This window comes from Vombatus ursinus, unplaced genomic scaffold (assembly GCF_900497805.2).
Source record: "Vombatus ursinus unplaced genomic scaffold, bare-nosed wombat genome assembly UNPS02012082.1, whole genome shotgun sequence".
In the NCBI taxonomy this organism is placed as follows: Eukaryota; Metazoa; Chordata; class Mammalia; order Diprotodontia; family Vombatidae; genus Vombatus; species Vombatus ursinus.
In genome coordinates this window covers 1,392,211-1,408,283 of record NW_020951860.1, presented here as the reverse complement: position 1 = coordinate 1,408,283, position 16,073 = coordinate 1,392,211, and the positions used below count along the sequence as shown (strand labels likewise).

The 16,073-nt window shown below is 35.7% G+C and overlaps 1 protein-coding gene across 7 annotated transcripts in view; it reads right to left on the bottom strand.

The window, feature by feature from the left end:
* Positions 1–16,073, bottom strand: part of ERC1 (ELKS/RAB6-interacting/CAST family member 1) — a 370,818-nt gene that overhangs the window by 258,812 nt on the left and 95,933 nt on the right. For 4 of the 7 annotated variants that reach the window (XM_027857322.1, XM_027857320.1, XM_027857325.1 and 1 more), the window contains exons 4-6: positions 11,696–11,770; positions 4,516–4,671; positions 2,830–2,922 (exon numbers count right to left, since the gene is read on the bottom strand). In XM_027857322.1, the coding sequence (XP_027713123.1) occupies positions 2,830–2,922; positions 4,516–4,671; positions 11,696–11,770 (324 nt within the window). The remainder of the gene's footprint in view (positions 1–2,829; positions 2,923–4,515; positions 4,672–11,695; positions 11,771–16,073) is intronic. The other 3 variants (XM_027857326.1, XM_027857324.1, XM_027857323.1) reach the window with 2 other exon arrangements.

Here is a 16,073-nt window from a genome sequence, read left to right as displayed (position 1 = left end):
ACCATTTCTAATCTGAATATTTTACAAACCACAAGTTGGAAAGTTAAACATAATTTTTCTTAATAATCTGCAATATCAATGAGAATGAAAATATGTTCTGCGAAATCATTCTGTAAACAAAAATAACTTACATTTATGTAAGTTTTATACTTTACAAATCACTTTCTTCACAAAAAAACCTATAAGATAGGTAGGATGAACATTATCACCCCCCATTTTGCATATGAGGAAACTGAAGATCATAGAGATTAAGTAATGTGCAGAGAGTCAAACAACTAATAAGCTGTAAAACAGAGATTCAAACTCAGATCTTCTGTGTCCAAGCCAATGCTCTTTCCATAATAGCACCTGCATTTCCTCTTTTGAAATCCATTAAAAGAATAGAAAAAAACTAACCAATCAAGTCTGAGTTTTCTTATTTCTATCTACTTGACAGGAAAAGGAGTATGAAAGGAATAAAAAAGAAATCAGAACTAATTATAAGATATGAGAGTTATCAACAGACATCATACTTCCACCTTTCTCTTTTACAAATCAGGGTGACTCGTTCCCCAAAAAGTGAAACAAAGGCTTATAAAAGATGCAGCAAAGAGGAAAAATCAAGCAGCTCTTTCACTCCCAAGGAGTATTTCAAATTATTTTTTAAAATACATTTAATTTTGTTTTACTTTTATAAGCCACTTTTAAATGGAGCTGACTTAGGTACTTAAACTGAAAGTATAATAAGATGTTTAAATAGCACCTACAATTTTTTTTTTTAGTTAGGCAGACTTCTTGTAAAGAAATGGAAAAAAAAGTTATAACAAAGTATAAAGTGTGGTTCCTCAATAATTCATATTTACAATTTGAGATTTATATCTCTCGTAGAGTAAAATTAAATCAAGCCAAAAGAGTGTGCACCTTATTTCTTCCTCTGAATTTCCATTATTAAATTAAGCAATTACCTCGTCTCTCCAATCCCATCAGCTTATGTACTTAAAATATAAAGCCAGATAGAAATCACATGTGCTTTCTTTTTTCCTTTTTGGTAAGGCAATCGAGGTTAAGTGATTTGCCTAGGGCCACATAGCTAGTAAGTTTCAAGTGTCTGAGGCCACATTTGAACTCAGGTCCTTCTGGGCTAGAGCTCTATCCACTGCACCACCTAGCTGACCCTCATGTATGCTTTTGAATTTGAATACAATGCTTACTACCCTCTCCTTTGCATGAAAACAAGACCAAAAAAATTTATAACTAATATTTTTAAGTGTACTTTGCTTTAATAAGTGAAACAGGGGCAGCTGGGTGGCACAGTGGATAGAGCACCAGCCCTGAAGTCAGCAGTACCTGAGTTCAAATTCGACCTCAGACCAAACACTTGACACTTACTAGCTGTATGACCCTGGGCAAGTCACTTAACCCCAATTGCCTAAAAATAAAAAAATTAAAAATTAAAATTAAAAAATAAGTGAAATAAACATTAAAGAAAAGTCCAAGAATGTTTTAATGCAACTACCTCTCTTCAGTAGAAAGTTTTTAAGTGCATTTTATTTCCATAATAGCAATGGTAACTGGTAACTGGTAAGGAAAGACAAATGAGAATAGTTTTCTTGTTTAAGGCAGGAACCATATCATGTTCTAGGGGAGGGGAACCTGCAACCTCGAGGCCACATGTGGCCACCGAGGTCCTTGGGTGCAGCCCTTTGACCAAGTTTTACAGAACAAATACTTTTATTTGGGGGATTTGTTCTGTGATGTTTGGATTCAGTCAAAGGGTGGCACTTGAGGACCTAGAGGGCCACATGTGGCCTCAAGGCCACAGGTTCCCCACCCCACTCTAGGTTTTTCCATTAATTACATCTTCCTATTGAAAGAAAGGAAAAAAGAAACAGAGATACAGTGACAGAAGCAGACTCAATAGAACCATAATCAACTCTCTGTATCATTTGAATGATTACATAAATTTTAAATATCATTAATGGTCCTTTTTAAAATAAGAGAAAAAAGAAAGCAAAAAGAAAAAACACAACGCTACAAACAAAAATTTTTTTATCAACTTTCTTCTCAAGACAATATATGGTTTTCTTATACATCAGGTTAAGTCTGAAAATTAGACTTCTCTGTCCTGCAATACCTTTTTTTGCTAATATTTCTGCTAATCTGCTAATAAGATTTGCTAATCTGTTACCAAAAAAATGACCCATATCTTATCTGCTTAAGCCTTTTCTCCCTAACATTTTAACTTAGGTAGACAATGTCAAATAACAGCTTTTGTGAACAGAATCACGGTCTGTTTCAAAAGTGCAATGGACATCCCCAAGTTTTCCTTTATTTACTATGTAATTCAAGGCAAGCTGATTGATCTTTTTATCTCTTGTTCTAGGTAAAATAATACCTGCTAAGTAAAATCTTACAGGAGTTTTATTAACTAATGACCACAAAGCAAGGAATATATTTTGCTTGATAATTTCAAATATCTATCATCTTTACCATGTGATAGGGACTGAAACTTTTGAAAGTGTGAGATACCCATGCTTTTGTGTCCAAGACAAGGGAAGTCCCTATTGTTCAACACTATTTTATATACAAGAAAATGTCAGAAGAAAAGAGATTGACAACACCCTCAAGAGAATCTCACAAAAAACATCAAATCACCAGGAACAGGCTTCCTGAGCATGTTTTTAGCTGGTTGAACAGACACTGGTTAAAAAGCAAAGGAGGCCGGTTAGTGCTAATATTTGGCACAGCTGCTGACCACAAGAGAAATGAAGCATGAGCCACCCAGAAAGCCCAGAGCTAGCAGAGTCCCACTGAGGAAGGGGTCACTGCACACACAGAAATGAATCTTACGGCAAAGACCTCAGCCTGGAGACCAGCCGCTCTCTTTTTCAGCTCTTCCCCTTGGGTCTCTTTCGCACTTAGCTCTTCCTTCAGTTGCTCTACCTGTCACGACATTGTTATTCTTTTTTCACTTCTGTGTCAGTTTACGTCTTCTAATTATCTGCTTCAAGGCCAGGGCAGGAATTGAAATTAAGAAAAAGTTATAAAGAAAAAATAAAAAAATAAAAACACTCAAGGCTGTTCTACTCACTAGTATTTTTAAAGGATCTTAGCATAGGTTGGAAAGGATTTATCAAAAAATGATGTGCAATTACAGTGATTATTCACCAATACATAAATAATTGCAGCTAGCTTTCCTTCCAAACAAGATCATAAAAACAAAACTATTAAAAAACTAGAAACTATGATGTTTAAATTCAAAAATTCAAATGGAAGTGGCTGAAGGCAAATTTATAAGCAATATAAAATGAGGGAGGGTAGGGAATAAGCATTTATTAACTACCTACTGTGTGCCAGCTACTGTGCTAAGTACTTGTACAAATATTATCTTATTTGATGTACAATGTAATATAAATTATAATTATATATTTAAAAGCTAGTTATGAGTGACATAGATAAGCTAGGGGTAACAAGAAAGAGCCAAGACAATATAAATGTCACAAGGGAAAAAGTTTATTAGGAAAAAACTTAAATACAGGGAGCTGGGGGAGAGGGGTTGGAATGAGGAATAGGATATTAACTAAAAACAGGATTTGGGAAAACTGAACTATGACACTCACCAGAAAGAGTCCTTGGATCTAATGACCTTTTTTATATTTACACAGAGTAATAGGGAAATTATTTTATATTAGTGAGGAGCCTCCCTAGAATTAAGAAAAATTAGAAATGGGGACCTGTTATAATGGAATAATCAGTCACTAGAAAGAAAAAATTCTGCTTTCCAATTGCTTTGTGTCATTAATTCATTCCCAAATATTTAAAATGCCAACTAGCTAGTTATTCTAATTGGTCTTCCTGGTATTTAGATCAATCAAAGCTGAATGTTTGGGGGCCCTAAGCAAGAATAAAAGCAACTATTTTATATACAAGAAAATGTCAAAAGAAAAGAGATTTGCCTGAATTGAATGAAAACTGGTATGCCTTGTTACTACCTATTTTGCTATATAATGCTCTAATAACTAGGTAGAATGGAGATGAGGGACAGAAGGGGATAAATTCCCCATTTACCTTTCTCAAGAGGTATGTAGTTTTCCTTAATAAAAACATATAAAAAAGCACAAGTCAATTCATTTTACTTAACCTAGTTTAGAAAAATTACTTCAGTCTATTGAGCATTGTAATAATTCACAAGAGAAGTAAAACATTATATTGTCTTGCATACTGAGGAAAGCATAGCTAGATAGGTTTCTAAGTCAGCCCAAAACTACTGAAAAATGAAAAATGTTGAATTTTTTAAATGTACACTAAGCCACATGAGACTAACTTTATTTGAAATCACATTAATAATTTGTATCCATTCAGCAATTCAGTCCTCAATACTCAGTTTCAAAGTCTGAAATTATAATATTTGTGCTTTTCTTAAGCAACATAAAAATAAGGTACAAAACTGCTCCCTTTAATCAGTAAGAAAGACATCTTATGTTCTCCCTAATACATTAAACTGTTTTGGAGGACTGAAGGCTGACATCCCATTACCTTATTTTTCATGAATTTGGAATGGCTGCGATACACCTCCATTTGTTTCATTTCTTCCTCCCGTTCTTCTGTGCTCAAAGCTCCATTTGATTTCAGCATCTGGATTTCCTCCTCCAAATCTCGGAGCCCACGCTCCATGGAGGAAATTTTTGAGTCCTGACAGGAGTAGAACAGTCATGTGGTCAAAATAGTTCAAATTAGGAATCCTCTAAGTAGATTAACAAGTAGAATTCATTCAATCATGTTTGAATACAACAAAAACTCTGTGCAGATTTCCATGCCAGGTGCTCAGAGGGAAACAAGCAGTGGATGATGATGAGGGCAGTCAGAACTGAAATTTATATAGCAATTTAAGGTTCATAAAATGCTCTAATATATGCTATTTGAGCCTTACAATAACCTTGTGAGTTAAGTACTATAGGTATTATTGTCTTCATTTTACAGAGGAAACTACCATAGGTCAGAGAGTTTAAGTAATTTGATCTTATTCATGCAATTAGTGTAACAAGACAGGATTTAAACCCAGGTCTCTTGTGAATAATTGTAGAGGTCTTTCCACTGCACCATACTTTCTCAAAAAAAAGACATGGTCACTAAAACTAAACTCAGACACTGGGGATAAAAAAGACAAAACTGAAACTTCCTGTATTCAAGGAACCTACATGCCAACCTACATCCAAAGGAGATACACGAGTCCATATATGAATCTACACAAAATAAATACAAAGACATTTAGAGCCAAAGAGGGTTGGGTAGTTGGGATTTGGAAGGTTAAGACAGACTTCATTTAGAGAAGTGTCATATGGAAGAAAACTATGGATTTTAAGAGGTAAAGGTAAAGAGGCAAGGAGGAAAGTCTGTGAAAAGACAGAGAAAGTAGAGATGGAGTGTCAAATACAAGGAACAGTAAGAAGGTAATTTTTGCCTTCAAGGACTAAGTGTGTAAAGGAAAATGTCAAATAAGGTAATAAAGGTTGGTACCGGATTGTAAAGAGCTACTGTAAATACCAAACAGAAAAGTTTGTATTTGGTCCTAGAGGTAAAAGAGAGCCCCTAGAATGTTGACTAAGCGAAAGACACGGTGACTTATGAAAATGACTTGGTCACTTTAAGAAAAGCAATTTACTTAATGGATTGGAGTCAACAAAATCATCAAAGGGATATTTTGCAATAAAACAAAATTCATTTGGGAAAAATGAAAGGTCAAGAGTATCAAGGGATAAGGTTCAAAAAAATACAAGTAAGTAGGGATTGGCACACTTCATAAAAAATAATAACGTTCAAAACTATGGTACTAGGTTGGTTTTTTTTTAAAGGAAGATCAATGGAATGGTTTCATTTTCTCGTTCTGCTTTCTTACCTCTGCATCAGTTCATAAATGTCCACTTCACTAAAATGTCCCATATTCATCACTGCTTATTGTGTAAATTCATCACTTACATACCATAATTTCAAATATAAAAGAAATGTGGCTTAGAAAATCTGAGGATACAAGGGATTGTGTTGCAAATACAACTAGGTTACAAAGAGAATTGTAGAATGAAGAGTCTAAGGTGGTAAACAAAGTTGGAGTGGGACTAAAGAGGAGATGGGATAATTAGAACCGGGATAAGGACTGCCTAAAAAATAGGGATAGGGGACAGGAACTGGATCTATAATTTCACTAGTACTGGCAATTCCCAGGTGAGCAATCTCCTTCCATCAAAGCAAGTGCTGCCTTCTCTGAGACTTACAGTTTTTAAAGAGCTGCCTATGGCAATGGAGAGATGAAGTGATATGACCAAAGGCAGATCTTGAGCCCAGGTCTTTCTGGTTCAGAGGTCAGCTTTCTATCCACTATACTATGCCACCTCTCACTTAACAAACGATAACTATTTAATAAATGTTATTTTAATTGAATTGAATCTGTACTCCTCCAAAAAGGGTAGTTGATTGAACTACATTTTTCATAATGTATCTTAACCTTCACTTACAAGAAAACCTTTCCCTTTCCTCTTGCTCAGTCAATAACCACTTATTAAGTAATCACATATATATGGCCAACACAGAAAACTGGAACCTAATCATAAAGACCTGAGTTCAAATCCAGCCTCAGACACTTACTAGCTGAGTGACACTGGGTAAATCACTTAACTGTTAGCTGCCTCAGTTTCTTCATCTGTCCAATGGGTAATAGTACCTTCCTCCCATGGTTGTTGTAAGGATAAAATGAGAATATTTATAAAGCACCTTGCATACCTTAAAGGACAATATATATGTTTAGGTATTAAGGCTCAAGATTGTAATACGCTATTTAAAAAGATTGTGAATCAGTGCATTACCTACTATATCTAAAGAATCATAACAGTAAACTCCCAAGATCACTCCAATTAAAATTAAATTTTCAAAGTCTTTGCTGAAAAATACTATGTGGTAACGAGAGTGCCATTATGATATACTGCTCACACTATGATTTTGACCTCTATTATCTAAAACTATTCAGTGAAGAGCCAACTTCTGGTTCATAAACAGCAAGTTGCTTCTTTCGACAAACTAAATAAAACTCTCCCCATTAACCCTCCCCAGAAAAGTCCTTTTAAGTCACTATTAGTTTCTCAGAACATAAATCATTATCACTCAAAACTTGAGTCTTGGTAGATAAATTATTTTAGAATAAATGAATGTCGAATATGGATCCTACTGTGGTGCTGGCATGATTAGTGCCAACAATAGTAAGGACCAACATGATAGTGAAGGAGACAACTCTTCTCAATCATAATTCTTCTCAGTTGTCATTAATTCTCAACCCCCAGAGCCTTCAAAAAGAATTATGCTCCATATGAAAGCAATTACAGCTGAATTCACAGAATAGAAAAAAGAGAAGCAAAGTAAAATCCTTATGAATTAACACTGAAGAGTGCCAATCCTTAAAGCAGCATCCACACCCCACTCCATTCCCGAATCATCCTCCAATGCACACGGCAGGAAATTACAAACTGACCAAGTGACTTGTACACCAGGCCATATTCAGATGCCATCCTGCTACAGAGATATTTCTAGCATATCCCACAATGTGCCATCCCCCAGCCCAAAACAAGCAACAGACACAGATTTTGTGCAGTCACATAGGGGATGAAAGGGTGGGGAGGGGGAATCATACTGCATTCTGCCTAGGACAGCCTTTAAGTTAAGACCCTTCCCCCCAGGTTGGAGAGCATCCAGTGTAAAACACTGAAGAAAGCAGTCACAACTAACGTAGACTGAAGTGAATAGAACCCGAAAAACTACGTATACACAACACTACTAAGACAACTTAGAAAGACTTAAGAATTCTGATCGATACAATGACCAATCATGATTCCAAAGGACCAGTGGTGAAGCATGCTACCTCCCTTCTTGACAGAAAAGGGATGAATTCATTCATGGTGCGGAATAAGACATTATTGGCTACCATGGGAATTTATTTTACTTGATTATGCATACTTGTTAAAAGAGTTTTGTTTTTCATTTTTTCCAAAAGGGGAGGTGGGAGAGAAATAAAATATTTTAATTAATTGTAAAAATTTAATTTTTTTTTAAAGCAGCAGCCATTTCAAAGAAGTCATGGAGAACAGCCAAGAGAAGAAGTGCAAAAGGGCCAGAGTGAATAACTAAACTGGCCTGAAGGAAATGGGATTAAAACCCATAGAGGAGTCACATGTTTCTAGATTGAATAGTATTGTGTTACTTAGGACAGGAACAAAGACATAAAAATACTGAATTCCTTAAAGTACAAAGGCTGAGGCAGTTCTGCAGCCTACTCCTGAAAGTACAACCATTAGCAAAGGGAAAAGTGTCAGAAAGTGACTGACATGGGACAATTAAAAAAAAAAACAACGCTAAAACAAAAGATTTGGAGAGGAAAAAAATTCAATAAAAATCTGAAACATAAGAAAACAAATCAACAGAAAGGATCCTAAAACTAGAAAAATGTGTAGTAAACCCCCCAGGAGATTACATCACTCCCTTAACAAGCAACAAAGGAAAGTAAAACAAGGTCTAAAGAAACAAGGGGATTCTAAGGAATCTTAGCAGAGCGTGGAACAAGATATTCCCGAATGGTTAAAAAGAAAAATGGAAGTCAAAAGAGAAGAAATGGGGAATACGTTAAGACTTTATAGCTCTCAATGCAGAGATAAAAAACCCAATTTGCACATCAGGAAAAAAAATAGAATCCACAGTAGAGTTTCTCCAAAGAAAGATTAATATATTTCTAACATTAAAATTTTGTGATCAGGCAGAAGGGAAGCAAAAAGCAACAATGTTAAAGGAGCATACCCAAGCCAAAGCTACCGACTTCAAAAACAAGATATTCAAAGAAAGCTTAAGCATCAGATACCAGAAAACAAGACAAATTAAAAAATTAAACAACACAACACCATGATGCACGATATAATGCAAAAAAACCTGCCCAGATCTGAATACAGAAAAGAGAGGAGCACAAATTGACTCCAAAAACAGAAACAGAACCAGAAGAAAAAAAAATTTTATATTTCAAACTCCAAAACACCAAAAGTTAAACGCCACAATACCCTAACAAATAATAAATTTTGCAAACAGCTGGGGAAAATGGAAATTACTAATGAAATTATATATAATTTAAAAACTGACCAATATTTAAAGGCTTTTTTTTTTTTAAAGAAAGGCAAAGTGGAATTAAGGAGCTAAAAAAAAAAAGGAAACATGGATCACTAATAGATTAAAATGTAAGCAGAATTTAAAGAAAGAGAAGTCAATGTAGAAGGGCAGAACTGAAGAACCAGAGACTAAATCTAACACTACAATAGAGCTACAGGCAAATCAAGGTATTTTGAACAAAACTACAGAGCAGGTAAATAATAATAATTATTATTATATAATAAATGGGAAGAGGGGAGGCAAAGGAATGACGGGAATGGGTGCATGTTACACTGGTGATGAACAAAACTACAGAGCAGGTAAATAATAATAATAATTATTCTATAATAAACAGGAAGAGGGGAGGCAAAGGAATGAAGGGAATGGGTGCATGTTACACTGGTGATGAACAAAGGGATGATGACCCCTACAGTCTCTCAGAAAAAAGAGGGACTGCAGAAGAATATTAACAATAACGGTCTGGAAGTGGATAACTGAAAGGGAAGGAGTCGGGGGGGGAAAGGTGGGACACTAAAGAGAACTCCCAAAAGGAAAGAGCAAAAATGATGGTTCTAACAGAAAGTCTCAATTCAGGAAGTAAAAATGGAAGAATGAGTAAACAAGGGAGGGGGAGGAGGAAAGTAGTGGGAATAGAAACTTTCCAATTACTTTATCTCTCTCGCTTTGCCTGTAGGGGAGGCAATGGGAACTGGCGAGTTTTCCCATTCTCTGGGGAAAGCAGCAAAACCTGGCCGTGAATTTGTAAGAGATACCTAAGTGACTGATGCAAGTTTGTAAGGCCATATTCGAAATTTCCTTGAATGAGGCCTCTCCTGAGCATGCCAAAGGCCAAAGGGCTGAAGCATAGAAGCTAGGCCCCTCCTCAGGCTCTTAACTTGTCCCCAGAGAAAGAATGAGGAAGCTTTAATTTTCCTCCTTGCCTTGGCTCTCTACTGGGCTACAGACTCAGGCAATGTGTGGCTGCTTAGCCCCTCCATGGGTCCTTAATTTGCTCCAAAGGGACACAGCAGTAGCTTGGAGGCTCTAGTGGTCAGACTGTGTTTTTCCCTTGGCTTGCCCCAAGAAACCCAAAGGGTACTAAGTTGATCATACTTTGGACAGTATGGACACTGCAGGAGCAGAGAGCACACATGAGCAGAAGACCCACAGAAGAGGTTCCATAACAGCACACCTGTTAACAAATCCTATAGGGTATTTCCAAATCATAGTTTTGAGCCTTCAACCACACACACACTTTGTTTTACACTAAAAAAAGTTCTTTTTCTGGGACTCTAACTGTCCTGAGAGACCCTGGCTCCACGGAGCCCCACCTCTACCAAAAGAACCGGTGGTTCAATATCTGTACTGAGAAAGTGTTGTGCTCTAATAGTCAATCATTTACTACCATCAACCTGTGGGGGATGGGGAAAAAGTTAAAGCTGAGGCCAACAAAACCATTTTTTGAAGATTTAAAAAAAAAAAAAACATATTCAATTCTACTCCCATTTGGCTCCCCTCCATTAATTAGGCATCTGAGACATTTCTACTAAGTTAAAGTATATCATTGATTAGGAAATCTATTCCCCAAGGATAGCACTAATTAACCAATTATTTTAAAAAAACATTTTAAGCTAAAAGATTAAAATATAGCAGTATTCAAATATTTAAGAAAAAACTAATATACCAATTATGACACATTTTTCCCAAATCAAATCAAACAATATGGATTAGGAGGGTACACTGCGGATAGTGTTCTAAGCTTTGGCTCTGCCCTTTTCCAGAATTTGAAGGTTACATGCAATTGGTGTGATGCTGCAAAATGAACACTGGATTTGGAGTCAGGTGACCTATGTTCAAATTCTGGCTCTTTTGGTGATGTACAAATCACTTAAGTCCTCCATGGCTCAGGTTTCTCTTCTATAAAATCAGAGAGTTGGAATACATTATTTCATCATTTTTTCTACCATGAAATATATATATATATGTATGTATATATATATATAGGATCCTATGAATTAACTTAGGATACAAAACAAATACATGAATATTCTAATACATTCATTTAAATCAAATGAGATAGTATATAAAAAGTGCTTTGTAAAGTCTGAAATGCTATATAAATACTGGTTATTATTAAAATTGGTAAATGCTTGTATAACATTTTTAACTGAGTTACCACCTATATCTGAAAGTAACAAAATTGCATCTATTTTAAAATATTCTATAAGTCAATCTTTTTAACAAGTATTAATAACTTCCCCCTCAATTATTGCAATTTTGTAAGATTTTACTTTTTTTTCTTTGTTTGTTTGTTTTTTGTTTTTTTTGGTGAGGCAATTAGGGTTAAGTGACTAGGGTCACATAGCTAGTAAGTGTCAAGTGTCTGGTCTGAGACCGGATTTGAACTCAGCTCCTCCTGACTCCAGGGCCAGTGTTCTATCTACTGCGCCACCTACCTGCCCCAAGATTTTATTTTTTATCATTTCTAAAACATACAGCAAGTGGTCTCTATGAACTGAAAACCTGAACTTTTTAAGGTTCTCACCTTCATTTCAATAACAGTTTGCAGAGCTTTTGTTTTAGCAGAATCAGGAGCATTCTCAAATCTCCGATGCATCTCCTAAATAAGAGAAAAAAAATGAGTAAGCCCAAGTGAAATTTGCAACATCCTCTATTTCACAGGAAATAAGTAGAATTCTTCTACTCCACCTTTAGGGAAAAAAATGATTATACATGACTCAACCCTCTGGTAATTTTTAACCTCTAACTTTCCACAATGTATCTCCAATCCTTGCTGCTCCAGCTAATTTATTTATTTAAGCACAGAAGGCTACTGTCTCTAAGCAACAGCTTGTCAAAAATTAGTCAAAGTGGCTACCCCAATGAATGTAATGGAATACTATTATGCTGCAAGAAAAGATGATAGAAAGGATAATGGAGCAGTTTCAGAGAAATCTGGGAAGATTTGCATAGACTGATGTACATTAAATGAGCTGAACAAAAAAACAATTCATACAAGAACATTATAAAGACAAACAGAAAGACTTAAGAACTTTGATTAACACAATAACCAATCATAATTCCAGAAGACTCAAGATGAAACATACTAAACCACCTCCTGATAGAGGTATGGAACTTGATGCAGATCAAGACACATTTTCTGGACACAGAAAATATGGAAATGTGTTTTGCTTGACTATACAAATTTGTTACAGGTGTTTTCTTTCACTAGGGCAGGCAGAATTTTATTAACTAGAAAAAAAATTTTTAATGCCTACCTCAACTGAAATGAGACTGTGCTCCCAGACCACTGTCTTTTTTAAGCTGTATGACTTTCCCACATTTGCTTCTCATAACTTGACTTTGCAACCAAAAAGAAACAAAAAAGCCCTGAATAGCAATATAACCAAAAGAAAAGGGTGTTTAGAAATATTTTCTTTTTTGTAAAGGAGAAACAATGAAACAATCACATTTCTATTTTGTAGTTATTGAAAGGATCTGTATTGATAACCCATTCCATAGCAACCATACCCCTAAAAATGCTTATTTTATGTAAACGAGATACCTGCTTATTTACAATGTAAATAGAAGAATCTGAAGTGCTAAGAAATGTCATGGGTAAGTCAATTTTTGGAAAAGGTCAGAAACAACTACATTTTATTTCTATACAATGTAAAAAGCATCACCATCATATTACTGGTATGCTTTTGATAACTATTAAAAATGACATTCAAAAAATGAGGACCTAGGAGACAAAGCAGGGCTACTGACAATTTCTAGGCTTTCAGGCAGAGATGTGAAATCTGCAGAAAACCACCTACTGCAATTGTTCTAGGGATATACAAACAAAAGAAAAAAATCCACAAAGAATGCTAAGATAAAGAAGCCCACTTTTAAAGACTTTTATTTTTTTTTAGGTGAAGAAAGTAAGGTCAAGTGATTTAAAGTGATTTATAAGGCTGTGTGCTACAGTAATGAAAGATCACATTTACACAGTATACAATAGTTTATGAAGTGTTTTCCTCAAAATAAGGCTGTAAGGAGACTGAACTCCAAGTCCAAGCATGAATATATGAATGCTGTCACCTGAGAGAAATGACTACTAATAATCAATGATTTGAAATTACATTCCCCCCATCCCCTCATTAGAATGGGTCTACCTCTCACTGGTTCAGAGTTGATTGCCATCCACTCTTCCAAGGGCATATAAACTATGAGCCCACTACCATGATTGTCTTTGGCATTCAAGAGCATCACTGACTCATTTTATTGGTGATATGCTAGCACTATAAATAAAATGATTAATTACCCAGAAATCATGTCTCTCGAGCTTTTTTAAAAGTCACACACCTCTAGGAGATACTAGGAAACAAAGAAAAGAAGTATAGACTGCAAATACAAATACACATACAAAGAAATGTCCAGAAGAGATTTTAAGAATGACATTTGCAAGTAAAGGCTGCTACCAAATTTAGAAGTCTCACCAACAAATCTTTATTTCAAGAAATTCCTCATAGCACACTCATTATATCATGAGAACTACATAATCAAGACCTGGCTTCCAATTCCACTAAGAATGGGGAAGTTACACCATAACCATTTTAACAAAAATGTGTTACATCTAAATAGAACTTTCCAGCATTATCACATATATCACTGAACCCTCACAACATACTGAAGCCCTACGATAGAGGAAGAGCAAACGTAATCCCCCCCCCAACTCATCAACCCCTATTTTGGAGACAAGGAAAATGAAGCCCAAGAAACTTGAAGAGCCAGTAGTCCAACATAGTTATTACTTCAGCGTACAACAAAACAGATAAATGTGGGGGGATGGGTGGGGAGGTAGAGAGACTCAGGTGAGAGATGTGTGTAAGATGGTATGCATCCAATTTGATACATGCAGCCAGGATACATGGCATGTAAACATTAACACTACACTTTCACATTGCTGACACATCATTATATAACCACAGATAATGTAAACTTAGGAGTTTATTGTTGGCATGCTGCCTTCTTTGTCTGTTTCTCTATAAATCAAACAGACACTGGTCAGTAAATGAGGATGATGAAGGGCACACGCTCCTGTTCCTTGTCTTGGCTAGCCAACACCAAGAATAAAGAGAAAAGATAGACGCTTTCCTTCCTTGTCTCAACCTGCCACCTTGAGAATAAAGTAATATTAACCCTTTATCATGTCTCCACTGCCCCTTTCAGTTTAGCCAAATTCGATAATCTGCAGGGAGCTGAGCTCCTGTCTAAGAAGAGATAATGAGGATCTATCTATACCAGAATGGCAGCTATGTGGGTACAGAGAAGAGGATATATACTAGAGATGCTTTAAAGGTAAATGACAAGATCTGGCAATGGCTTTGTTATACTGGAAGAGTGAATGTGAGGAGTTAGGGAAGATGCCAATATTGTTGCCGTGGGGTGGACAGAGGAGATGGTGGCAGCTTTGAGAGTAATATTTTGAGATATTGAGGAAGAGAAGATAATTTGGAGAGAGAGATAATGAGTTCTGCTTTGGACATTTTGAGTTTGAGGTACCTGTGGGATGTCTAAAATGCCAATGATGATAGGTGACTTCAGCTCAGAGGTTCCCAAAATGGGTGATAAAGCCCCCTAAGGGGCACTAGAACGATCCACGGGGTGGGAGTAGCCTCACATACAACTGGGGGGCATTAAATAAAAATAAGGGGGCAGTGGAAGCATAAGGAAAGAAGAGAAGAAAAGAAAATTTTGAAAGAAATGTGAGGTAAAGTCATAGTGATTACATTATTTTCCAAATAAACACACAAAATGCAAGTTATAATCAATCAGTGGTCAAGTCTATCAACAGTTCTTAACAAGCAAGTGTTGGCAAGCAAGCATGTCACGCATTGTTGAGAAGTCCAACATACATCGACATATGTATAATGACTTGTTTACAATACTATACAGTTAGACATGCCATCAAAATTTCAATGCAGGGAAAAAACACAAATTTACAATAAATTTATTAAATTTAAGATGTATCTTTTTTTAATTTTATATTTTTTTGAAATGATGCAAATTTTAAAAAAACAAAGGATTAAAGAAAGTAGATTTCCAGAGAGATGCTGAGAAATTTTTTTTAAAGGGGACAATAGGCCAAATAAGTCTGGGAACCTCTGCCTTAGATCATACCACCTTAGGAAAACTGAAAATTTAGAGATCCCTAGAAGTATCTCTGAGAATAGCTTCAACAAAACACTTGAAGCTTGAGACACTGAGCTCTCCACCCTGGAAACAGAATCCTACCTTAACGAAGGGTGAAAGGTCAAGTAATAGACTAGGAAAATGACCAATAAAAGAAAAAAACTCTGACAATTGAAAGTTACTATGGTGACAAGGAAGATCAAAAACACACACTCAGAAGATAACAAAGTCAAAGCTCCTACTTCCAAAGACTCCAAGAAAAACAGGAATTGGTCCTGGGCCATAGAAGAGCTCAAGAATTTTTAAACTCAAGTAACAGAGGTAGAAGAAAAGTTGAGAAGAGAAATGAGAGTGATGCAAGAAAATCATGAAAAAAGAGTCAACAGCTTGGTAAAGGCAACACAAAAAAATACTGAAGAAAATAACACCTTAAAAAACAGACCAGGCCAAATGGTAAAAGAGATCCAAAAAGCCAATGAGGAGAAGAATGCCTTAAAAAGCAGAATGTCCAAACGGAAAAGGAAGTTCAAAAGCTCACTGAAGAAAATAATTTCTTCAAAATTAGAATGGAGTAAATGGAAGCTAATAACTTTATGAGAAATCAAGAAACAATAAAAGAAAACCAAAAGAATGAAAAAATAGAAGGCAATGTAAAATATCTTACTGGAAAAACAACTGACCTAGAAAATAGGTCTAGGAGATGTAATTCAAAAATTATTGGACGACCTGAAGCCATGATCAAA